Source organism: Protobothrops mucrosquamatus, unplaced genomic scaffold (genome assembly GCF_001527695.2).
Source record: "Protobothrops mucrosquamatus isolate PMUCROS unplaced genomic scaffold, P.Mucros_1.0 scaffold367, whole genome shotgun sequence".
NCBI lineage: Eukaryota > Metazoa > Chordata > Lepidosauria > Squamata > Viperidae > Protobothrops > Protobothrops mucrosquamatus.
This window is the reverse complement of record NW_015386701.1, coordinates 544,113-571,840: the sequence shown is the minus strand read 5'-3', so window position 1 is coordinate 571,840 and position 27,728 is coordinate 544,113. Positions and strand designations below refer to the sequence as shown.

Here is a 27,728-nt window from a genome sequence, read left to right as displayed (position 1 = left end):
TGTTTGTCCTTCCGACGCTGGCGTGGATCCAGCCAAGACGTATCCTCTTCGGAGTCCGATACACCTGGATCCTGGCTGATCCCAGAAGCACCTGGCTCCTGGCCAATCCCAGAAGCACCGGGCTCCTGGCCAATCCCAGAAGCACCAGGCTCCTGGCCAATCCCAGAAACACCGGGCTCCTGGCCAAACTCCTCTCCGTCAGAAGGCACCGAAGGCCGCACCAGAGGGGAAGGTCCTGGAGAGGGGGGCCTGGCCATCTCCTCTCCTTCATGTTCAGAGCCTTCCTCCTCTGATGAGAGGGACCCACCGGACGGAGCCACAACAAATGCTCCCTTTCTCAAGCGCCTCACTGACAGCCATGTGGAGCTTCCAGACTCTGTCAGGTCTCCGTCTGGGTAAAAACAGTTTGAGCATCTATGAAGCGTTTGGAAATGAAGTATTATCTTCATTTACAAATGCCCCATAGATGCTGAAGCCCTTTTTATCCAAATGGAGACCTGACAGACTGCAAGCTCCACATGGCTGCCAATGCGCGCTTTGAAATGGAGCAGAAAACTCTGCTTCTCAAGGACCCGATTGCAGGCATATGGAGCTTGCAGTCTCTGTCAGGTCTCCGTTTGGATAAAAAGTGTTTCAGTGCCTATGGGGCACTTCAAAACCCAAGCCACTGGCGGTGGCAGCCACCTAAGCGGCCATGATCCCCCCTCTCCCCAGCCAGCCAGCCATCCTACCTGAACTACTTCTTGCCTCACTGGCTGGCTGGCACAAATCCTTGTCAACCTCCCCATTCAAGCAGCAGCAGGTGGAAGAAAGCGGAGATGCAGCAGCAGGATTGTTCTGGATATAATTAAAGAAATTGTCTTTCCCACATCGTGATCATTTTTTTTATAAACTCATTCATGTAACCCCATCATTTTGAATTAGCATCAGAATATGTTATTTAAAAAATTGAACATATAGACTTGTCAAGATTACATGACTGCCAACATTCACAGGTATAATTCCCATTTAACTGAGTGGATTAAAGAAAGTTAAATGCACAAGCAAAAAGAACAATCCAAACTAATGTATTTTTCCCACCCTAAAATTTAAAATTACACTCATTTTTAAATATGCACTGAGCACAAGTCTCTGGTTTTAAAAAAAATGAGAGAAAAGAAAACCTTTTCATATACTGACATTAGAAAAGAAAAAAGAGATACCTAGGAATTCACAATCTAAAACTTAACCTTTGGGAAATGAATGACATTATGGTGAAGCCAAAGAAATTCAGACAAGGATATGGCAGCACAACAAGTAACAACTATAACCAGCCATCAACACCCTAATTAACAACTAAAAACTAAACACAACTAGCAACCTTATAAATACAACAGACAGAACAGCCCAGTGCATATATTCTGGAGAGAGAAAAGTTCCCTGAGGATGGGCTTCAACATCAGCCCGAAAGCTTGGAAGAATAAACTTTTTTATCTCAATGACCAACTCAGATTGGATCCTGCAACATTATTCTGTGACACATTTACTTGCCTTCTTTCACCCCCAAAGGATTCAGTTTGCTGGGTATGGAATTAATTGTAGTAGAAACCTTAAACAGGATTTTTTTCTGACAGCTAACAAAGTAATTATTTAGCCCTCTAACTTCTGGCAAGGTAGAAAAGTTATTGTGCATTGGGAAGACAATATATCTACTTAAGGAATAGCATGGGCCCTCGTTGCAAAGTCCTCCACAAGGGGAAAAGTGAGAAACCTATATATTATTTTACCACCTTCTACCTCTGTGAAGAACTTCGCAATTGGTCTCCTCAGGGTATCTTGCAACACTATACATTTGTCCCAGCTACAGGGATAGGATTAAGAGCATTACAATAGAATGGCAATCCTTCAGCAGGGGTTATATATATATAATTCAGCAGGGGACATGTGGGAACAAGTGTTTCTTCATCTGTTATTTGTTTGACCAAGAAAGACCTGCACTAGAATATTAAATGAAAGCAAAGTTTAGGTGACTCTACAGTCAGGTATGAACATAACTTTTGGAGACATATTGCTCGCAAGTTTATTCAGGCCTTTCTCACGCCAGCTTGGATGAAAAGAGCCTATGATTGTGGAGACTACTCAGGTAGATCACAGAATTACCAGGACTAACATTAGGAGCAAATGCTGTTGAAGAAACTACAAAAACAATTGAGAATCTCTAAAGCAAAAGTTGAGAGAGATTTATTCTGTGCCCTTTAATCTGAATACTGTACTGAAGTTTCCAGTTTTCTCTTAAGCGTTCTTTTTCTGCCAAAGAGCCTTTTATCTACCAAACTCATCATCAAGGTGTATTTCATTCCATTTACTGGAAATTTCCTCATGGTTTACTTTATTTTGCAAGGCGGTAGAAAGCGTTGCTATCATTTACTAGCGTATATCATGTCTGTACTGTCATATAGCCTCCCTGACCATTTACCTTTCTAATTCGAAAAAAGGCCATGGATGAATGCCTTCGTGGTGTCTTCCCTGCCATGAAACTGAAGTATGAGAAGCCAAATATGTTGCACATTGCCAGAGAAATAAAGGTGAAGTTTTTATAAACAAAACTCAGCATCCTTATAATTCTTCCCTTTAATGATTGTTAATAATAATAATAATAATAATAATAATAATAATAATAATAATAATAAAGTTGGAAAGGATCTTGGAGGTCATCTAGTCCAACCCCCTGCTCAGGCAGGAAACCCTACACCATTTCGGACAAATGGCTGTCCAGTTTCTTCTTAAAAACTTCCAGTGTTGGAGCATTCACTGCTTCTGGAGGCAGATTGTTCCACTGGTTAATTATTCTAACTGTCAGGAAGTTTCTCCTTAGTTCTAGGTTGCTTCTCTCCTTGATTAGTTTCCATCCGTTGCTTCTTGTCCTGCCTTCAGGCGCCTTGGAGAATAGCTTGACTCCCTCTTCTTTGTGGCAGCCCTTGAGATATTGGAACACTGCTATCATGTCCCCCCTCGTCCTTCTCTTCATTAAACTAGACATACCCAATTCCAGCAGCCTTTCCTTATATGCTTTAGCCTCCAGTCCCCTAATCATCTTTGTTGCTCTTCTCTGTACTCTTTCTAGAGTTTCAGCATCTTTTTTACATCATGGTGACCTTCTCTCTGTAAAAAAAAAAAGTTTATTTTCTATCAGATGGGGAAAAAATGGACTAGGAAAGAAATTGAGAGAAAAATATTTACAACAAAATACAGAATACAGAATAACAGACTTGGAAGGGATCTTGGAGATCTTCTAGTCCAACCCCCTGTTCAAGCAGGAAACCCTATACTATTCTAGGCAAGTGGCTGTTCAATCTCTTCTTTAAAACCTCCAGGGATGGAGTACCCACAGCTTCTGGAGGCAAGCTGTTCCACTGATTAATTTGTCTCACTGACAGAAAATTTCTCCTTACATATATGCTCTTCAGGTTAGCCTGCACCTCATTTACATCTGTCCATAGAGATATTGGACAGAGATAATTTAGCAAAATATCAAACCATACTTCAAGTGTTCAATAGGTAGTGTCTTTGAGAAAAAAAATATGTCTAGATGGAGTAGGTTTTGGAAAAGTTTGATTTTTGGGGGGGGAGCCCAGAAGCAATTTCTTCTTATGTCCTAATGGTCAGTGATTCTCCTTTTAGATATTGTTTAAATCAGGGGTCTTCAAACTTGGCGCTTTTATGACTTGTGGACTTCATTCCCAGAATTCCTCAGCCAGGCATGCCTGGATGAGGAATTCTGGGAGTTGAAGTCCACAAGTCATTAAAGGGCCAAGTTTGAAGACCCCTGGTTTAAATCACTTTACAGTGAGGTGGAGAACCAGAAGTCTTCTGGATGTTGCAGAATTACAAAACATAACGCTATAAGTGGCATACTTTCCTTTGGAGCTTTTCAGTTAGATCTGATTTAAACATTTGTACCTACAGTACAAATATTGTAGGTAGGAATTGTGAACATCAGGCAGAAGTGGGCACATATCAAATGCTGCAAATAGCACAGCATAGCATAAGTAAAGCTTCCAAGTAAAATTACAGACCCCATATATTGCAAAACAGATTGCGCACCGTTCAGGCTTAACCAGCCTTAGTTACCAAAAAAGCTACAAACATTTTTACTGAGCTAGAGATTGCTTGCAAAAGCTTTTATAACAGGTTGTCTTTATAAGATCTTTTCTGTTACCCATCTACATGCACTCCATGTTGCACAGGTTAACCTGTGCAATCTGGAATTGTTTTAGATTTCAGCATTGGCTCTTCTTTTGATATTTATTCTTTCCAACCCAAAGAAAGAAAAAGATGATGTGATTGGTCTTTTAGCTATCTGTCTCCCTGTTCATTGGCGGAACTGGATCAAACTGGGACCAAATTTGGCATGGGGGAAGAAGATAAATTAAGGTGGTCTAGATCCAGCTGAGAGATGTGGGGAAAACAACATTCAGCTGGGGATGCCTAATGCATCCCTTGCTTTTGAATTGTGGTGTTTGAGAAGACTCTTGAGAATCCTTTGGAAATTAACCCTGACTGTTCTTTGGAAGGACAGATATTGAAGCTGAAGCTCAAATACTTTGGCCACCTAATGAGAAAAGAGGACTCATTGGAAAAGACACTGATGTTGGAAAAGGTTGAAGGCACAAGGAGAAGGGGATGACAGAGGATGAGATGCTTAGATACTGTCATCAATGCAATGAATGTGAATTTGGGCAAACTCCAAAAGACAGGGGAGGATAGGGGAACCTGGCAATTTATTCTTCCATGGGTCATGGGGAGTCGGAAGCTACTTAGTGATTGAACAACAATGCATCCCTATGGCAAGGAGAATTGGAATGCGCCTGATCTTTCCATTCTAACCCCCCTTCCATCTTCTTTTGGTTATGTGACCCAGAGCAGTGTATTATTGCAGAAATCATATTCTACAGAGTTTCACAACTTCTTCTATGGATAGTCTTGCCATGCATCCTCAACTGAACAGGACTTTTTCCAGTTTTCCAGTCCAAGCATCTTGCCCACTTTTAAAAAAAAAAAAAAAAAGTCCAAGAAAGTGGAGGAGTCTTTTGATCCAGAAACTCTTTTCCAAAACTCAGTGCCTGATTTAAGTAGCTTTGATGCTCATCCGACTTGAGTGTAGCTCCTGATGTTTGCAAATGTACAGTGTAGTTTTATCATATAAATAAGTTTTGGTAAACATAAAATCTAGAGCTAATTGCTTTATTTATAACCTTGTTCCTAGATCAACTGTTCAAAAATATAATGTTTGTCTATGGGGACAGATCCATTTTTTTAAAATCTGTATTTATTGATTACATTCCTTTTTTACCCTTCAACTAGAATTAATGTTCCAGGTGGCTAATAGCAATAACATCTATATATAAATAAAAATGTAAATGTTCGTTTGTTCAAAATCTTAAATCTCCGAAAGTTCTTCACCGATTGCTTTGAAATTTTGACACAATGTTGCATTTGAATACGCGCGTGTTTTTATATCCTACTATTATATAGTTGTCACACCTGTGACAGGTAAAAACATGCTTTTTTGAAAAACAGCACCATCTGTTGGATGTAAAAGCATACCCACAAGCATTGTGAAATTAAACATATTACAAACGTGCGCTTTCTCTTTTCTTTCTTTTCCATTTAACCAGACTGAGCCACAGCAATGCGTGGCCGGGTACAGCTAGTTTTAAATAAAATACAACATTAATGTTGTCATACAGTTATGAATCCATTTAAAATAAGCAAAGAACAAAAAATAAGCACACCCAGTAATTAAAATCATTTTCCATACCAATACAATGGTCTACATGAATAAAAACACTGATAAGAAGACGACCGGGGGGGGGTGTTTTATTATTATTTGGCTAGGAGATCCAAAAGGGGATTTCCCTCCCTCTCGCAGTTGCTCTTCTCCTCCCTCTTCATCTCCCTTGTTCCTCTCCCTTGCGTTGTTCATATTCCCACATGTAATTTCTCTGACATTGTTGAGATAAAAAAAATAAGTCTTCTCTGGACAGACTCATGTTGGAAAAATGCTGTGTATAACTTACTGTATAGGACAAAATCAGAACCAAAACTATTAGTATGTAGAAATGGGGAGGGAGTGTTTGTATCTCCATCTATATGTCTGTGTGTAGGTATGGCAATATAGTTACAGATTTAGTGATCCATAAAGTGTTCTGCATATAAAGCAGTTTATATCAGAATTGAAGTAGAAAAAGCCCTTGAATGCATAATAAGTTTCAAATCAGAAACGTACAGAATGCAACATTCATTGTTGCAGACGATAAAAACAAGTCATGAATTTCTACTTTCTCTTATTTTCCATTTTGCTGATCTTCATCTCAATGCCACACAAAATGTCAGCTTTTGAGACTCATTATATGTCTTTCTTTTAGGAGACACAGAGATCAACTAATGAGAGAAAACTTTTCTTTTTAAGAACTGCAACCTATAAATATATTGTAGTGGAGCTTGTCTAACTGAAATAATTGGTGCTCTTGTTATTCTTCTGCAAATAGTAGCTAGAAATGAACTTGAGCAGGTTGATAAGAGTTGTAATATTTTTGGTGGTGATGGGGCATTAACTATTAAAAGAAAAATACTATTAAAAGTCAAGATAAAATATCCAAATAACACATTTTCTCCAAGTTGTTCCTGGTTAGATAAACACAGAAACTATGATTTTTTATAGGAAATAGCGGTATCTGAAACATGTAGTAAATAGTATACCAGTCTTGGTATATTATCAACCAAATAGGTCGGGTTGACAGTTTTCAGTACTGTAGCTAGCATGACAGACAATTTTCCTACTTAAGACTTTTGGGTGTTATAATTACAACTCTGAAAATCAGCAGGTGGGAAGGCTGCAGTAGATTTTAAAAGGTTAGGAATGTTGAAGAGGTGCTGGAGAGCAGAGTATTCATCCAAAACTTGCTTGAACAGCTCAGAATTAAAACAAGTACAGAAAGCTATTGTACTTAAAATGAAGAGGCCTGCTGTATAGATAAAATGGAGCAAATAAGAGAAGATTGGTGATTCATTTTAAAACAATAACATATCCATTGGCTATATTTTGGGATAAGGGGAAGTTTTAAAAGTAGGGCTCTATCATTCCTAACCTTAAAACCATTTAAAAATCACCATCTCCCACCCACCCAACCCTAAGGAAGCACTCCAACCCAAAATGTTGCCACTGTATACATTAATTATAGCATGTTAAACTCGGGATGCTGATGGAACAATAGAAATGGTTGGAGACCACTTTTGCCTTAAATGGCCAATAGCTGGAAGCTTGAGACACACATGCTGCCTGATACAATTGTGCTTTGATTGATGTTAGCCTAAACAGGTGCTTTCCAATCCAATTGCTTGATCTTTCTTTCTGTCTGTTTGTCTTTCTTTTTTTCTTTCTGTTTCTTTTTCTTCTTTCTTCCTTTTCCTTCTTTCCTTCATTCCTTCCTTCCTTCCTTCTTTCCTTCCCCTTTTGAGATTTCAAGGTTTTACTTAAGAAATGTATCTAGATAAAATGTGCTCAGTTTGTGAATTTTGACCCTGGTATTATTTCTGGATATTCTTACTATCTAAAATAAACAGTATGCTGTAGAATGAAAAATTCTTTATGAAATCTTTTCCTCTATTTGATTTGTGTGCCTAATCTTAGCTAATATTACTTTTTAATTTTTGGCTTTTAAAATGTTTCAAAATAAGAACAGAGTATATTAAAAACCTATATTACAACTTTACGAAAAATGTCATTTTATTTTGTTCTTGCTCTATTGGTTGTTTCAATATGATAGAGTTAGTATTTTTTGGAACACCAATAAAACAATTGCATAGGTAGTGAAATATATAAATTCTACATATTTTTTTCACGAAAGCATTTTGTTATGAACATTTCACATTCCTATATATTTTCTGTGCTACATTTTGCTGTTACAGCTTTCTATTTCCCCCTTTTTTAAACACAAACATCTTGGTTTTTAAAGAAGGCTAAATCTACCTTCATATTTTCTTCCTTCTTGTTCACTTGTACATTGAATTTTCCTCCCTGCTTTTCCATTGTTATTTCAAAGTATTTTCAGCATTACTGGCATGTTGCCTCACCACTATGGAAGATGTTAAATCTCTCAGCTGGAGCTCAGTTATAATATTCATCCATCCATTCATCCATTCATCCATTCTTCTCAACTACATGGCTCTGGACAGCTGATAACATTAAAACAAATACAGATATACCCATAATAAAATAAAACATACAGTAGTTAGAGAATCATAACACGCTCTCAAGTAGCTAAGGAAAAGACCATGTCACACATCTGGACCCTAGACATGGGCACAGAACCAAGTATTCAAAGTCTTACAGTGTAGTGGACAACCTAATCTCAGGAGGGATGATGTTCAGGGAGCAGGTGCCATGATAAAAAGATCTCTTCTTCACGATGCTACTAGGTCACATTCCTTTGCCAATGGCATTTACAACAACTTTTCCTTCCAGATTGGATGGAACCAGTAGAATCAACCAGGATGTAACAGTCTGATAAATAGTCCATCCCTGAGTCATGTGAGGCTTTAAAGGTGACTATCAGTATCTTGAGTTATACCCAGAACCAAACTAGTGCTCAATGCAGCTCATGGAGCAGCAGAGTCAATTAACCAGGACCATTAATAGCCCATGCCATGCCATTTTTCAGCACTGAAGCTTCTGAAGGGCAGCCCCATGTAGAGTTGCATTGCAGTAGTCCATGAGGGCCTGTGAGAAGAGCCTCCCAAATGGTTGCAACTAATGCACAACACAAAGCTATGCAAAGTCCGTCCTAGCTATGACTTCCAAATGCTCTTCAGGCAGGAGCCAGGAGTCCAGGAAGCCTTCCACTTTGTACACCGACCCCGTCTGTGGCAGTATTATCCCATCCAATAACCAGAGATGGAAGGTCCCCAGACACAGGACATCTGAAGTCTCAAAGCCACTCTGTTTTGCTTGGGTTGAGCTGAAGTTTGTTGTTCCTATCACACAGCCTCCAGGAACTGAGATGACACTTCCAGAGCATCCTTCAGACAGTTTGGGGTGGAGATATTGAAATATCACCCCAAACTATTGGATCACCTCACTCAGGAACTTCATGTGAATGTTAAATAGAAGACACCCCACAAACTTACTAAAAAAAAAGATTCCAGATATCTGCATGTGTGTTTCTCATAAATATACATAAAATCCTTTATTAAATTACATATTACTTACATTATATTATAAGGTAAGTAATATGTAATGTAATTATATTATATAATTTATATTACATATAAACTTATACAGTGTGTAGTTCAAGGTTCCTGGCAGACCAATTTAGTGATTAATAAATAAGTCAAAGCCCTGCTATCAAGGTGGATTGGAAAGAACAATATGAAATTATAAAACCAATATAAAATATAACTACAAAATGATCAGCGATAGTTTGAATTTAAAAATGTAAGCAGTATCCATTGTTCCATTAAACATGAAATGAAATTGTGGTTTATCCATAGCCTGTCTCTGTTCTTATGTCTCATAGATGAAAATAGCTACTATGCCGAAACATTCTAATTTTTAATAATGATTGAACTCCATCATATAAATGTATGTACATCACATATACATACAAGAATCATCCTGTTCTGCTGAATGATCAAAAGGTAGAATGTTTTTGCTTAAACAAAAACCCTCTTTCTGAAGGAAGTTCTTTATATATAAGATACTCAGTACATGTTGTTTTAGGGTTCATGCACATGTACATAGGTATATTATGTCTTTGAATTTTTAGTTTTGTGTAACAGTTCAGCAGAGGCCCTTAAAATGGATAGGAACAGGGCTGAACATACAGTTCTGTGCCCTATCTGCATATATTCAGATGGAAGCCTGAAGTGGATGTGTATTCTTATTGGTCTGAGAGTTTTTCTTGCAGTCTAGGATTCTAATGCAGAAAGTTTTAGAATTGCTCCTAATGGAAAAGAAAAGAGGGGCCTCCCAAAAATAAGATGAAAGTACGAGAACTCTACTCCAGGAGTCCCCATTACCGGGTGATGGCCTATTTGCAAACGGGCCGTATGAATAGTGGGCTGGCATACACATATAGCCCCACTAGCGTGGAACATCAATGCTCGCAGCCCTAATGAGCATTGTGAGTGGAGCTGTGCATCTGTGCACACAGGCCCACTGCTCGTGGGGTCTGGTTGTCCCCCCCCCCCCAGCCAGGCTGCCAAGCTGCCTGCTCCCAATGCTGCATATTATGTTACTACCACATCTCCAGTTCATTGTGTTGTGGGTTTTTTTGGGAAAGTACTGAAGACGAGAAACATAGCTTTAGATCTATTTAAAAACTCTATTCATCCTTTCAGAAACCAAAAAGGGCCTTCAGTTTTTAATTTTGCCTACTATGATAGCCTCATGATATCATCTACTGAGCTATCAGAGGGTTTTTAAAAGATGTTTACAAGTGCAGCACTCCTCTCGGTCTAAAAATGATTACCTGTTTCCGTTCTTGAAGAATTGATCTCACAGTTCTTGGAACGATAGATGGTTATTAAGTCCTTATAGAAAAGGGTTGAACTGTGGGGTCCCTGGTGCTCTCTGAGCTTAATGGTTTTCTTGGAGACATTTCATTACCATTTTAGCAGTGGTAGTGTTAATTAGTTAGGTAATAAAACATCTGTAAGAAAACCACCAAGCTCAGAGAGCACCAGGGACCCCACAGCTCTTAAGTCTTTTGAAAAAAGATAGATCCATGACATCATCCCCCCCAAGGGGTTAGTAAACTGAAAATCATTGTATTGCACACAATTTCTCTGACAGAATGGCAGTCCAGCAAGATCCAATTCTTGGCTCCAGCCCTTATTTTCTATTCCTCTCCAAATTTTTATTTGAGAGCTTCGTTTGTGGATTGTGGTGTTGGGAGGGACGCGTCGCTCCCACGTAACACCGCTGCTGCGCGAGCTGCACTGGTTACCAGTGGCCTTCCGGGTACGCTTTAAGGTGTTAGTTACCACCTTTAAAGCGCTCCATGGCATCGGACCTGGATATCTCCGAGACCGCCTTCTGCCACAGATTCCCTCCCACAGACCGGTACGCTCCCACAGAGCGGGCCTCCTCAGGGTGCCGTCGGCCAAGCAGTGTCGGCTGGCGACCCCCAGGGGGAGGGCCTTCTCTGTGGGTGCCCCTGCCCTCTGGAACGAACTACCCCCCGAGATCCGGACGATTCCGGATCTCCTAGCTTTCCGCCGCGCCCTCAAGACATGGCTTTTTCAGCAAGCGGGTCTGGCCTAGGGTGAATTTTAAATAGGGACAATTTTAATGATTTTAATAAGACACAGCGACTAATATTTGTTTTTAATTGGTTTTTATCGGGGATAATGTTTTATACTGTTTTAAAATGCTGTGAGCCGCCCTGAGTCCTGTGGGGAGAAGGGCGGCATATAAGTCCAATAAAAGTAAAGTAAAGTAAAGTAATTTAAAAAAAGCCAAACATTGACTTTTGGTTCTTTTATTTCTCCGGACCATTCATCTCATATCAAGAAGGTAGGGAACAGCTTTTAGTTTTTCGTCAAGAAATAACTGGAGAAATTACAGGTTTCCCTTTTACCAGTCTACTCCTTTCAATTAAATTCACAGCAAATTATGGAGATCGACACTGGATGGTGAAAGGAGCAATCAGGTCTATTGGGCTTATTCTATATCTCTACCTAAAAAATACAGTTCAAATGCTTTTTGATTGAAAGATTTTTTTAAAAAAAGTCACCCAAAAAGAAGGTGAGATAAAAATACTCTATTTTTTTAAAATGTTCAACTCTGATATTAACTTTCCAGATGTTAGACATTTCATCTTCCTGAAGTCTTAATATCAAATTAAACTTTCCAGATAGAATCAAGATTCTATTTTTTTTTCTGCAATAATACATTTTCAGAAATAGGTAGAAATTTGAAATACGTAAGATAGTAATTTTGATCCTAAATCTTATTTAATAGTGTGTTTTGTTTTTAAAGGCAAAACTTACATGCATCAAAGACATTTATCATTAACTCAGCATTTGCAGGAGAATAGGGTGGACATAGCAGCCTTTATTAAAAAATTTATTAGGCAATTCTTTCTTAATATACACCTAGTAATCAAATGGTTATAATCAAGAAAGTGGTAAAGACTGTGCTTAATGGGATCGTCATAATAAAATAACTGATTTAGCATTGACGGAGACAAAGAATCCTGGAACCGCATCTACATGAAGGGAAGTGCCCCAGGTCTCTGTTCTGGGCCCAGTGCTCTTCAACATCTTCATCAACGATTTGGATGAGGGGATAGATGGGGAACTCATCAAATTTGCAGACGACACCAATCTGGCAGGAATAGCTAACACTCCAGAAGACAGGCTTAGGATACAGAAGGATCTGGACAGACTTGAACACTGGGTGCTATCAAACAAAATAAAATTTAATGGTGAAAAAAGTAAGGTTCTACATTTAGGCAAGAAAAACCAAATGTACAGGTATAGTACAGGGGGTACCTTGCTCAATAATAGTAACCGTGAGAGGGACCTCGGAGTCCTAGTGGACAATCATTTAAATATGAGCCAGCAGTGTGCTGCAGCTGCCAAAAAAGCCAACACAGTGCTAGGCTGCATTAACAGAGGGATAGAATCAAGATCACGTGAAGTGTTAATACCACTTTACAATGCCTTGGTAAGGCCACACTTAGAATACTGCATCCAGTTTTCGTCACCACGATGTAAAAAAGATGCTGAGACTCTAGAAAGAGTACAGAGAAGAGCAACAAATATGATTAGGGGACTGGGGGCTAAAACAACCTTCCGCCGCGCCCTCAAGACATGGCTTTTTCAACAAGCGGGACTGACCTAGGGTGAATTTTAAATAGGGAAAATTTTTAAACATTTTAATAATGACACAGCCATTAATATATTTGGTTTTAATTGGTTTTATAGGGGAAATGTTTTTTTGTGTTGTTTTTTAACATGCTGTGAGCCGCCCTGAGTCCCGTGGGGAGAAGGGCGGCATAGAAGTTAGTGAAAATAAATAAATAAATAAATAAATAAATAAACATATAAGGAACGGTTGCTGGAATTGGGTATGTCTAGTTTAATGAAGAGATGGAAGAGGGAGGGACATGATAGCAATGTTCCAATATCTTAGGGGCTGCCACAAAGAAGAGGTAGTCAAGCTATTCTCCAAAGCGCCTGAAGACAGGACAAGAAGCAATGGATGGAAACTAATCAAGGAGAGAAGCAACCTAGAACTAAGGAGAAACTTCCTGACAGTTAGAACAATTAACCAGTGGAACAACCTGCCTCCAGAAGTGCTGAATGCTCCAACACTGGAAGTTTTTAAGAAGAGACTGGACAGCCATTGGTCTAAAATGGTATAGGGTTCCTGCCTGAGCAGGGGGTTGGACTAGATGACCTCCAAGGTCCCTTCCAACTTTATTATTATTATTATTATTATTATTATTATTATTATTATTATTATTATTATTATTATTATTATTATTTCATAGACACATCCTTTCATAGTTAGCAATGCTTCCAGCTTCCAGACTTCTATGAGTGAATATTGGATATGTATTGGGGAGCCACATGGTTGCCTACAGGTAGAGCTCTCGTCTTACAATCAGGAGGCTGTGGGCTCAATCCTAGGTAACGGCAGATATTTCTCTCTCTGGGCGCAAGAGAAAATATCTGCTGCAAACTCCATGTAGGCATCAGGAAGAGCATCCAGCCAGTAAACGATGAGCTCTATTCAATTGCCCTGACTCCATTCCAATGCAAGGGATTACAGAGTCATTAAAAAGAAAAAAAATGGATATGTATTGGGAATTAAATTCAAAATACTGCGGTTTGTCCCCTGCACTGCCGTCACCAGAAAAATAAAATAATAAAACTGAAGTCAGGATAATGTAAGTTGAAACCTCTTTGGTTCACATACATATCCAGGCACATATCCTACAGGCAATTGCTGCCTGTGTTATACATGAAATAGCACGTATTGGTGGGAACCATATATGATTAATGTCATTTTATTTATTTAGGAGGCCTCTTGCCCTGACCATTTTCTTTAGCCCTGTGTTGTATTAAATGGGAAAGAAGTTAACTATACTAGATACAATTTCAAAGTAAGAGAGGAGAAACTGTAAAGTATTTTGGTGGGTAGATGGGTATTTAATGCAGTTTATTGTCAATATTTGTTCTGTGTCTAGGTTTATAACCAGCAAAGTAAGTGAATAATGGATTCAGATACAACTGAGATAGAGAGGAAAGAAAACTGAAAAAAGTTTTTTTGCAGTATCATGTCTTTTTTGTTCACAGATTTCAGATTCATGCCCATCACACTGATACTTTTCTGACTTTCAGAATGGCTTTTATATTAATGTCTGAAAATTTAATAATTTTTCTCTAAGTTAAAATATATATTGTAATTGCAGAATGGGTTAATGAAATGTATTCCTTCATCATTCTGGCACATCCATCTATTCTTTTGGTACTTTTGCTGTGTTCTCAAAACCCAGACTATTAAAATAAGCTATTTTTCTGTCTCTATATTTATCAACCAAATTATTCATGTTCACTGAGTGAACAAACCTACCATAACAGGAAACAGAGAGGGAGGGAGGGTTAAAATGCAAATGTATGTATTTATATCCAGATATTAAAATTTTATAAAGGTATTATTTGAATGACTGCTTTGCTTAATAATTGATTGGACTTTTCAATTGATTTTATTTTATCAATTAACTTAACCAGAGGGAAAAAAAACCTTGGATCTTAATGGCTGAATATAAATTAATACCTCCCTCTTTCTCTTTTCTCCCTCCAATGTCTGTCTGTGTGTGTGTGTGTGTGTGTGTTGTGTGTGTGTGTGCATTATTGCATTATTGCATTTAGAAACTATGCTTTTGTCTAAAACAATCATATGGTGTGTTTATATATAGATGTGTTGATACCAGATCACTTTTTGAAAAATATCTGCATTTCCAGAGAGTTTAATTAAAATCAATAGCAAAAAAATTGCAAAGTAATAGAAATACTTCTGTAGTAATGCTCTTTATGTTAGATATTGAGCCAGGTTTCTTGATATATAGCAGAAATCTATTTAAGATTTCTAGGTATCATGTAATAGTGTCTTTTATTCTTTTGATGTTTTTCATCTATAGATGTTAATTGTGGACTCCAACCTGGAACTCCAATATCATTGATGCTGTTTTATATGAGCATGTTCTTAAGAATAAAGAGATTTTCTTCTGCAATGAAAATCTGATCACTCTACCCTTCTTGTTCAACAGGAGGAGAAGTTCCCTATACCACGCTGGCAACTCGAATGATGATGGGTGCCTGGTGGCTGTTTGCCTTGATCGTCATCTCATCTTATACTGCAAATCTAGCGGCTTTTCTCACCATCACCCGCATTGAGAACTCCATCCAGTAAGTTTGCACAAGTTTGGGAGTAAGAGGCAACCAGGAGTTGGAAAACCTCTTTGGCCATATTCCAAGCCTACCCAACTAGAGGGCTAGTCAGTATAGATGTAGGAGATGACCAGGCTGAGCCCAAGGGAGGGTTCAAGCATGTCATCAGCCTTGAGTCCCTTCATGCCCACAAGAGATTAGGTCCACCCCATCTTGAATTCCGTTGACTCTTATACCACCAACTTGCTTTGACCTCTAGTATTTCAAATTCTTATAGAGCAGGGGTTCCCAACCGGGTGTGCAAGACGATATTCCAGGGGATGCAAAAACTTAGGTTTTCAAAATTATAGTGTATATACATAATTTGTTGACATTATTTCAAACTTTTGTAAGGGGTGCGAGAATATATCAGAAGCATTCTAGGGGTATAGAAAAGGTTGGGAACTGCTGTTATAGAGAGTGTTAGCATGCAATAAACTTGTAGTCATTTGAACTGCCTTACAGGAAACATTCCATCTCCCTTGCCTTTCGTTTCCATTCCCATACTTTTTAAAATAAGACTAACCATAGTGAAACACACACACACACACAAATAAGTCTGGCCAGTAAGTCTGGCTGGTGGCTGCCTGCACCCATCATTTCAAAATAATAGAATAACAGAATAACAGGGTTGGAAGTCTTCTAGTCCATCGCCCTGTTCAAGTAGGAAACCCTCTACCATTTCAGACAAATGGCTGTCCAATTCCTTCTTAAAAACCTCCAGTGTTGGAGCACCTACTGTCAACTCTACAATGAACCTGGCTGAAGCCATCTTGCTCATTCTAGGTTGCCTCAAGAAAGGGAGGGGGTGCGGAGTCTTTTTGCTAGTCTAAACAATTCTGGCTCCCGTGGGAACCAAGGTCATTCTATCAGTTAGCTTTGTGGGTTGGGCGTTTAGTTAGAAAGCCCACCAAATTATTCTATTGGGGAACGTGGCTGATTGCATAGCTCTGGGGTGGGAAGTTTGAGGTTGTAATAGTGTAACTCTTTGGAGGGAATTTCAGAGTTGGTTTCACTTTTGACCATGCTGATGTTTTGTAACCAATAAACATGTTCTTTGAAGAAATCTCTAGCCTCGGGGTTCTGATTTTGTTCGTCTTAACATCAGAACCATGACACTTACAACTTCTGGAGGCAAGTTATTCTATTGATTAATTATTCTAACTGTCAGGAAATTTCAATAGTTCCAAAATTAATCTGCTGTAGCATTAGAGTATGTTCTCAGGTAGAGCATTTCAAGAGAGGTTCTAAATAGTGCCTTGAGACATGGTGATAGATTAACAGTGATTACAGTAGTAATGTTGATTGACAATACTAGAATCCTTCTTGGTTTTTTGGTTTGTTTGGTTTTTTTTCATTTTTTTAACTTCTTCAGGCCCATTTTAATAACAGAGGAAAAGGAAAACAGAGACTCTCAGAATGGCTGGTGGTCTCACCTTATCTGCTGAGCAGTGAAATGTTTTCTGGCTCTCACAGTTTTACTACTTTTTACCACTGTTTTACTGTCTGTGTGGGAGAAAATTATCCTCTTCTCCTTAGGGAGCTCCATTTATCCTGAAGCCACTGCCTAAAGGACTGTCAAGGTCTCTGCCAGGAGACAGGAGAGGAATTACATGTTCCCTAAAATTGCAGTTATTCCCTATGTAGAAAGCATATCTAGGCATTTTCTCTATCATGTCTTTTTTATGAAAAGTATCTCCTGCATCTTTATTATTGATCTTTGCAGATCTTGGCAAACCTGCAAGCAAGAGAAAATATAACAATTCAAGATGGTCTAATCAGCATTTCCCAGCACTGGCAACTTTAAGAGGTGTGGATATCAACTCTCAGAATTCCCTAGCCACCAGGGTTGGCCGGGGAATTCTGGGAGTTGAAGTCCACATTTCTTAAAGTTGCTAAGATTGAGAAATACTGTTCTAGGTATAACCATACTCCGTCTTCCTATAAAATTAAGATTCCTCTCCCTTCAACTCCCCAAACATGGTGGCTTTCATGGTTAGGATCCTGGGTTGGAGGTTAGCAAGCCCACGTTAGAGACCCAAGTGCTGCCCTGGGATGGGGCGAGCTCCAGCTCCTGCTGGGGACTTGAAAAAAGCCCCCAACTTGGCATTCCCCAGGCAACAGTGATGTCACCAGCTAATTCTTTCAATCCAAAAGCATCCTCGGTGCTTCTGACATGAGTGCAAAACTCCATAAACAAATGCATTCTGTTTTCTTGTGCCACAGTTCTCATTAGACTGAACATTTCAGGAAAGCTTTTGAACATTTAGTCAATGGCTATTTACAATGTGATCTTTGGCTCTGTCTACTGAAACTGAATTCCAATAAATTTATTATTTACTCCAAAAGGAGACTGAATTGTTCTTTTTATTGTTAATTGATTCATCCAAATTTGTAAGCCACTCAGCAAGCACAATTATTACTTTCAGAGGAGGCAGAAAGTATTTCTTTTTTGTGCATTGTCTTTTCAATTTGTATTAGAATCAATTCTATATAACTATAGAAAAAGGGAGTAGAAAATTGTTTAGACTAAGCTTTATATGAACTAGCATCATAAATAAATGTGCTTTAGAATAAGCAATTAGATGTTCATCCTCATTATTTGATGACTAATTGTCTCTGTACAGACAGTTTCCCTGTTATAAAACAAACTTGTTCATTCCGCAGGCATGTTGTTGATTTCCATATGCAGTTGTAATACATAAACTTTAATGCACTCTTTCTTTTGGGGTGAATTGTTTTAATCTATGTGAAACAATGCCTTTGCAATCTGATGAGAACTATGTTGTGCAATTACAAATTGTCAGGAGCTAAATTGGTTTGTATGTTTTCATTCTTGTTTTGTTGTGCTCTTATTAAAATGAAATGCTCCTGAGTTTCTAACACTGAGCATCCCAATCTTATGAGCCATTTCAATTGCAAGGCTCGGATCACGGTTGCTTAAGCAACATCCCTAAAAGATGAAACAAGCAAATGGAAATAAATCAAATGGAGCTGAGACATTCGACCCCCTATTACATTAAGATTCCAGCTGTTCCTTAAGACATTGCAATACCACAGATTTAAGCCATGTTAGAAGTTATTCCCTTTACATTCCCTTCCTTGGAAGGACTGGACAAAAACTAACCTATCAAGATCACAGGAACTTGGAATATTCAAAACGGTCCTTTTTGCACAGCACATACAAATATTTATTTATCATCCTCCTTATCCTCATTCCAACCTGGCATCCTGTCTCTCATGATCTTAGAAGATAGATCCAAAACGTAATTCATTAAATAATGAGGCTAAAATAATATTTACTCTTGTGGAGAAAGTTGTCCCCTGCCAGTTGTATGCTCTTTTTTAAGAAAGAGAAAAAGAGAGGAAGGGAAGGGAGGGGGAGGGGAGAGGAGGAGAGGAGAGGAAAGGAGAGGAGGAGAGGGGAGAGGAGAGGAGAGGAGAGGAGGGGAGGGCAGTGGATAAGAGGGGAGAGGAGAGGAGAGGAGAGGAGAGGAGAGGAGAGGAGAGGAGAGGAGAGGAGAGGAGAGGAGAGGAGAGGAGAGGAGAGGAGAGGAAAGGAGAGAGATATAATGTGTGCCACCAAGTCAGTGTTGAGTCTTGGCAACTACATAGATAAGGTTTTTCTGTGATGATCTATCCCTAACCTGGTCTCTTAGGTCTTTCCCATCATTACTGTAACCTAGTCCACCCTTCTTAATGCTGGTCATTATCATTATTATTAATTTAATTTGGCTGCTTGACCCATCTAAGTGACTCAGGGCCACATGTAAAAACTATCCAATTAAAAACCAATGTACAAATATAAAAAATTATGCAAAATGTTCATAATTTAGATTTAGAAAACAGAAAATCATGATCAGCAGCATAATTCAATCTACAGCAGCTATATGCATGGTTTCCAAATACTTATATGACTTATACTTACAACCGTGAAGGCAGCTGGATGGCCTTCAGCAAAGGATGAGAAAGAGTTTGGTTTCACTATGATTATTTGGATTTGTGGGCATGGCATTACAGCAATTGCAGTATCTATCATTATTGGTTGATAACGGAAAAGCTAAGACAAAACCTAAGTAATACTTGATTGGAAGACTACTAGATGTTCCAGTCTAGACTGGAAGATTCAAAATAAAATCATCGAAGAAGGCAGTGATAAACCATCTCTATATTGTTGCCAAAAAGAAAAAAGAACAAAGCCTACATGGTTCATGTAGTCAGCAAGGAGATGGCTCAAGGAACTCTTTATCCCTTATTATAATTTTAGAGTACAATTTTGAAAATAAAACTATGCTACATCAGAAAAACCCACATTTAGAAGAATAAACAGGATTTAGTCTTCTACAAATATCAGTCTCTAGCCAAATCTGTATCCCACTAGATCTCTTAGTACCTCATAATCAATGGTGCCATAATAAATACAATGCTACTCATGCTTAAGTCCCATTTCTTTCCTGTTAGCTTTCCATTGCTCTATTACTGGCAAGAACTAACAGTCAGGTGTCAGCTGTAACCAGCAGGCATTCACCTTGTATGGTGGTTATATCTCTTTCTGAACTGAAACGCCTTCTCACAGTGACTTGTGCCATGACCTTCTCTCGTTTGGACAATTACAAAGCATTCTACATGCTTTGAAGATTCTACCTTTGAAGATCATTAGAAATCTACAAGTGATCCAGAAGGCAGGAACTAGTTATGAACACTTCTTATTTTGTCCATGTAACACCACTGGTTGGTGGGCTGAACTGGTTACCAACTGAACTGGTTACCATTAGGCTTCCAGAGTTTATGGTTTTAACAGTTATCTCCTGTATATAGCTCATCATGGCTTGGGATCTGGTTACCTACTGAACTGTATTCATCCTGCTATTTCTGATTGGGATCATATGATGTCCTGCTAGTCCCAGCTCTAAATCAGTGTCATCTTGCAGGACCGAGGAGACTTGCCTTCTTGCTAGCTGCACTTGTCTTGTGTTCCCCTGAGGTCCATATGACCCTGCTGGGCTTTTTTAAAGTCATAGAAACTGAAATGCTTTAGAGTACAATGTAGAAGTGGCTTCCTGACAGTAGTAGGGTTGCCAGGTCTCCTTCCAAAAAATAGCGGACAAGCGGGGGGGGGGGGTTAAGTAGTAAAAAAAGTAGACTGTACAGCTTTAGATTACGTACCATTTCATCATAAAGCTTTTGAATTAAAAAAAATGTCCACTATTTTGTGAAAACAAATAGTGAACATAATGTGAAAAAAGTGGACTGTCCACTCAAATAGTGGACACCTGGCAACTCTAGACAGTAGTTGGTTGGGGTTAGTCATACTCAATGCATGGCATATATTTTACTGGGAATTTTGTTCTTTTTTGCATGATGTTTCAATCCTATTCTGTCTGCTATCTGTGCAACACTTCATAACTAAGGCAGCTTACAGGTTTCTAGTACATTCTAACATATTTATGCTGGTATATTGAATATTTTGGAATTCAAGGGCCAAAATTTTTGATTGAAGTGAAAATTGCATTGATAACTTATCCCAGGCTGGGAGCAGTTCTCTTTAATACCAGGAACTTCCTGCACTAGATAATATATGTTTTATATTTCTCTGTGGCTCCTTGTCATGACTGGTGTTGATTTCTTTGTGTGGCATAATTCTGTAGTGAATCCCATGCATTTACGTTCTGCTTTTTTTATTCTGTTTTCTATTTATTTGCTGTTACACTGGTGGAGGAAGAAAAACTCATCTCTATCATAGTTTCGGTTTGCTTTTTAATCTATGAAAGAACAATTCCTGGAGTTTTAAGATGAAGAAGTATGTTCACATCACCATAACTCAGTGGTGTTCCCTAGCATCTGTTATTAATTGTATTAACAGCAATAAATGTAGGCAAGTTACTATGTTAGATCTTACCTTGATGAATGTTGTGGCCATGATGAATTCTGGAAGCAATGGAGTCAAATTGGCAAGATATCCTCATATAAACCATAGACTGAAGAATAGCTGTCTCCAATTCCATTATCATTAGGTGCCCTGCAAATACACTTGCAATTATAGAAAGCTCTATATGTGATCTGATGTTGAAAAGATCACTCTCAAGAGATGCAAAAGCTGATTAAAAGAATAAGTGGCAACCTGAAATTAAACTTGAATAGTTTACATTTTTACAGCATCTTTTATCAGCTTTTATACAGGTTTTTTTTTGGGGGGGAAACATTCTTCCTTTTCTGAGGACAGATATACACGGTTTATCTAGATTTTTGAGAAGTTGTGGAAAGCTTTGGATACCATCAATTCTGGTTTTAAACAAATTATTGTGTCCACAATGCTTATGTACAAATAAACCAAATCCAAAGGGATGTTCTAATCTAGTGTAGTTTTTATTAGGCTATTATTTTTCTCTAGCAGTTCCTTCTTGCCTTTAGCAAATTGGCCATTAAGTTGATTTGGGTGGTGCTTTTTAAAAGGCAGTTCTCTAAAAAAGAGCAAAAGCTGCCCATCCATTACCATTGGCCTAGATATCAGGTTCATTTTCTGGACATAATTGTTTCAGTGATTGATTGACAGGTCAATTTAGAATGAAACAGAATGTAAACTGAAATACATTGTCCTAAATTCTTGAAAAATCCATCCCACTGCTTGATAAGGGCAGCAGAAACCTGTGGATTCCTGTCAAGTAAACCACTGCCTTTATTGCAATCCTTCCAAATGATAGATAGATAGATAGATAGATAGATAGATAGATAGATAGATAGATAGATAGATAGATAGATAGATAGATAGATAGATAGATAGATAGATAGATAGATAGATAGATAGATAGATAGATAGATAGATAGATAGATAGATAGATAGATAGATAGATGGATAGATAGATAGATAGATAGACAGACATTAACATGTCTTGTAATTCAGTCTACAGTCTCAATTCAGTTGAAAACTTCATGGTGCAGAAGGCAGCTCGATACCATGTTGTAAAACTGCTTTAGGTGGTCTGCTGGTTGCCAACATGTTTCCAAGTGAAATATATATGACTTGGCGCCTGGGTGTCTAAATGACTGTGTGTCCTAAGTAGTCTCAGCTGGAAAATGCTTACCAAAGGTCCCAGTCTACCAAGAGGGGAGTGTATGGTGAGCATTCTCAATATCAACTCTGCTTCTAAGAAATAGTTTGCCTCCTAAGACAAGAATATTCCCCTATATCATAGTCTTTCCAAGCTAGTAAACACTTGACTTTCTGGAAGGCCTTTGGAGACAGATCCTGGAGTCACAACTGCCTGCATCCATATGCCTATTTGTATATTTTTCTTATTTTATATTAATCATCACTAATTTGGTATTGACATTTCTAAAGGTAATTTTTTACCTCATTGTTGTTTTACTATCTATAAACTGCTTGGAGTCCAAGGACTGAGGTAGTAAAAAAAAAAAGGTGTCGATAAATAAATAATAAAAAGTTAAATAAAATTACTGAGCACCCAATAGGTTATAAACTGCATACTGTCCCACCCTCCCCACCCCTAATTGAGGGAAAGGGTATTATGCTAAATGTATATTAATCTAAACGTACATGTTTAGAAACAGTGCAGCTGATCTCCTGGCTATAAATGATAGCATTGACTGTTCAATGACTGTAAAACCATGTCCTGCCTGTGAGTCTCAAGAGACAGATAAGGAGGTGCTATTGGGCACAGCTTAGCCTAACAGGTCAGTTTTTATGATTATCTTATGTACTTCCTTCAGGAATCTTAAAATGATATATAACACCACTAGGGCAGGGAATGAGTGTCTCATCTGTTGCTGGATTGGAATGAAATTCTATTTTTCTACAGGATTTATAGGATTCTATAGAAGTATACTCAGTGGTGGGATTCAAATAATTTAACAATCGGTTCTCTGCCCTAGACAGGAAAAAGTTCCAGAGCCACAACCCCAGCTACAACCCCCACAGAGCCACAACCCCAGCTAATACTTTCAGCTAATACCGCCCCCTTTCCCATATGCACCAATTGGGAAACAAGAGAGATGAAGCGTCTATTGCNAGATAGATAGATAGATAGATAGATAGATAGATAGATAGATAGATAGATAGATAGATAGATAGATAGATAGATAGATAGATAGATAGATAGATAGACAGACAGACAGACAGACAGACAGACAGACAGACAGACAGACAGACAGACAGACAGACAGACAGACAGACAGACAGACAGACAGACAGACAGACAGACAGACAGACAGACAGACATGTCTTGTAATTCAGTCTACAGTCTCAATTCAGTTGAAAACTTCATAGTGCAGAAGGCAGCTGGATGCCATGTTGTACAACTGCTTTAGGTGGTTTGCTGGTTGCCAACATGTTTCCAAGTGAAATATATATGACTTGGCATCTGGTTATCTAAATGACTTCGTGTCCTAAGTAGTCTTAGCTGGAAAATGCTCACCAAAGGTCCCAGTCTACCAAGAGGGGAGTGTATGGTGAGCATTCTCAATAGCAACTCTGCTTCTAAGAAATAGTTTGCCTCCTAAGACAAGAATATTCCCCTATGTCATAGTCTTTCCAAGCTAGTAAACACTTGACTTTCTGGAAGGCCTTTGGAGACAGATCCTGGAGTCACAACTGCCTGCATCCATATGTCTATTTATATATTTTCTTATTTGCTATTAATCATTACTAATCTGGTATTGACATTTCTAAAGGTAATTTTACGTCATTGTTGTTATACTATCTATAAGCTGCTTGGAGTCCAAGGACTGAGGCAGTAAAAAAAAAGGTGTCGATAAATAAATAATAAAAAGTTAAATAAAATTACTGAGCACCCAATAGGTTATAAACTCCATACTGTCCCATCCCCCACCCCTAATTGAGGGAAAGGGTATTATGCTAAATGTATATTAATCTAAACGTACATGTTTAGAAACAGTGCAGCTGATCTCCTGGTTATAAATGATAGCATTGACTGTTCAATGACTGTAAAACCATGTCCTGCCTGTGAGTCTCAAGAGACAGATAAGGAGGTGCTATTGGGCACAGCTTAGCCTAACAGGTCAGTTTTTATGATTATCTTATGTACCTCCTTCAGGAATCTTAAAATGATATATAATACCACTAGGGCAGGGAATGAGTGTCTCATCTGTTGCTGGATTGGAATGAAATTCTATTTTTCTACAGGATTTATAGAATTCTATAGAAGTATACTCAGTGGTGGGATTCAAATAATTTAACAATCGGTTCTCTGCCCTAGACAGGAAAAAGTTCCAGAGCCACAACCCCAGCTACAACCCCCACAGAGCCACAACCCCAGCTAATACTTTCAGCTAATACCGCCCCCTTTCCCATATGCACCAATTGGGAAACAAGAGAGATGAAGCGTCTATTGCTGAAATTACCTCTGAGAAGCACCACCTAGTTTTCACCTGAGTGATGTGATTGAAGGCATTTCGTCTCCATTTGGTTTCCGTCACTCCTCTCTTGGACTTTTGGGGAGGGTTTTATTTTTTCTCCCGCCTGGAAGGAAGTTGAACGAAAACCAGACGTTTTCTGGAAAACACAGATTTATCATAACCGGTTCGCCGAACTCAACAAAAAATTAGTTATCGGTTCTGCCAAACCAGTGCGAACCCCACCACTGAGTATACTTCTATAAGTCAAAATAGTAATTTTATGGCTATAGAAGATGGCAAATCCCCAATTTGTTTCCTTCAGAAACGCTGGACTACAACCCGTATTATCTTCCAGGAAGATGGGGTTTTGTAGTTGAACACATTTGGAAGATTGGAAGGGCCTATATTTCCTATATTTCAGTTCATGTTCTGCAATCTCTTATGTGTGCAATTTATAATTTTCATTCCATTCCAAGATTCTAAACATCCCAGCCCTTTTATCTGCCCTCAAGTGTCATCAGCGAGATTTGTGCATTTGCATAAAGCTAATTTGTGCCAGCAAGTTCTTAATGGATCTTAGCTGTTAGATTGGAGGAGTCTGTCAAAGAGTCTAATGAATGTCATTAAAAAAATAAAGGTATGCCTTAAGTGGTCCATAAGGATGGGTAAATAAAGGAAAATATGTCAGGTCTGCAGACTTTCAGAGACTGTCTGACAATTGATTTGAAGCTGGTGGTATTTCAGAATTCCATATATAAAGGCTCTAATGAGCATATGCTGATGAAGAAAGAAAGAAAGAAAGAAAGAAAGAAAGAAAGAAAGAAAGAAAGAAAGAAAGAAAGAAAGAAAGAAAGAAAGAAAGAAAAAAAGAAAAAAAGAAAGAAAGAGTAGGGTTGGCAGAGAAGCTGTGAGAATAAGATGAAGAAGCTAGAGGACTACCAAATGAACAAAAGGCTCAGAAAGTCCCTATTTATTAAAATGAAATCTTTATATGAAAATATATGCAGCACAGCATGTTCCCTTTCTGTTATTTGGGTATATAAATAATATAACGCTCATGAAAAGATAATTAAAAGAAAACTCAGCTATTTTATGTACTATTTGAGGCTGAAATATTGAAATCCCTTTCTGTTCGTGGAAGAGGTAGGGAATTAAGGTGACAGGACCCACTCCACACATTCCAGTTCAAGGTTTAAATAAAATATATTTGTGCAATATATTTTGCATTGATGTATTTACTCCAGAATATAGGAATTTTATTTTTATTTCAGTTTGAACTTCAGTTCATACATGCACACGTATGTAGCACACTATTCAATTTCTGTTTTATCCAAAGGAGTAAGGAATGGTAACTCAAGTAAATTAAAGGAATGGGGTAAGAAAATTTACTGAAAATATAAATAAAATAAAACTTATTTCTATCTCTTACACATATCCAAATTTGGTATGCTTCTTTATATCTTTCTCTACTGGCAATCATCCTTCTTTCCACCAAGTCCATGCATTGTTTCATACTTTCTGATCTTTAAACCTCTACCTCTCTATTTTAGGAACCTTATCAACCCGATTCAATCTTTTCATATGTAGGTTTTAAAAATGTGATCCCCCGTTCCTTACATGTATGTGATCAAACCACCTCAATGTATGCTCCTTGTTTTTGTATTCAGTCCACTTTCAGTCAGCGCCCATTCATTCTGATTTTTTTTCCCTAACATATACAACTTTCTCTTCACATAAACAATTGGATGCAAGCATCTCCTTATGAATAACAATTTTAGATTAGTTTCAGCAGACCGCATACCATCCATAACTTTTCTACCAGCATTTTCATTTTAATATTTTCTATCAATTTTCCCGTATTTGGTAAACATTCTATCAAGGTACAGAAATTCACCTGCTTACAAATTTTTTTTTGCATGATTTATATATAACTTACAATTATGTATTGCATTTTTCTCCATCAAATATAGTCACCTTGGTTGTGGATTCATTAATTTTCAGAACCATACTCTTTATATACCGCTTATCTAACATTCATTGCAAATCATCCAGGTATTCAACCAACAACACAGCACCATTAACACACTGGAGATATATATACATACATTCGCATCTCCAACATATGTCCATCGACTATCACTGAAAGCATTCCTTCATCTATCCATATATTAAACAATCTTATCATTTCATGCTCAATCATGAACCATTTGCATTTCACTTTTTATTCATGCTTTGATTGATTGATTGATTGATTGATTGATTGATTGATTGATTATGTGTCATTAGTTCAGTGCAAACTTTTCATGACTATATAAAATAAACATTTTTTAGGAGAACTTGTTTCCAACCTGGAACTTCACGTCTCCAATGATGCAACTATCATAATTGTACTTCAATTAATCCAGCTTGTAGGTGGTCTTACTTTTTTTTCCCCTTTCTACCTTTCCCAGTGTTTTGTGTGCTTTTCATAGGCACCAGGTCTTCACATTATGATATATCATAAAATGTGATAGATAATTTGAACCAAGTCATTTGGGTTCCAAGTGGAGATTCTGGATTACTCTGTGCTTCATTTGTCTATTTTCTTAGTTATTTAGGCCGTATTTTCCATCATCAAAGTTCTAAAGCATTACTATTCTTTCTGTCCTGCTTCTTCAAAGTTCAGTTTTTGCTTCCATATAATATGGTATGGTATTGCCTGTCTGATTGTGATTGTAATTGTTGTAGGAATAGACACAGCACAGTATCAAAATATCTTTTCCAAGGCCTTTATTTCTATCCTACAATGTGCTATTCTGCTGTGGATGGATGGATGGATGGATGGATGGATGGATGGATGGATGGATGGAAGGAAGGAAGGAAGGAAGGAAGGA

The 27,728-nt window shown here is 38.1% G+C and overlaps 1 protein-coding gene across 1 annotated transcript in view; it reads left to right on the top strand.

Annotated features, from left to right (window-relative positions):
* Positions 1 to 27,728, top strand: part of GRID2 (glutamate ionotropic receptor delta type subunit 2) — a gene marked incomplete at both ends in the record, with an annotated part of 216,921 nt that overhangs the window by 51,940 nt on the left and 137,253 nt on the right. The window contains 1 exon segment of the mRNA XM_015815692.1: positions 15,324 to 15,462. Coding sequence (XP_015671178.1) covers positions 15,324 to 15,462 — 139 coding nt within the window.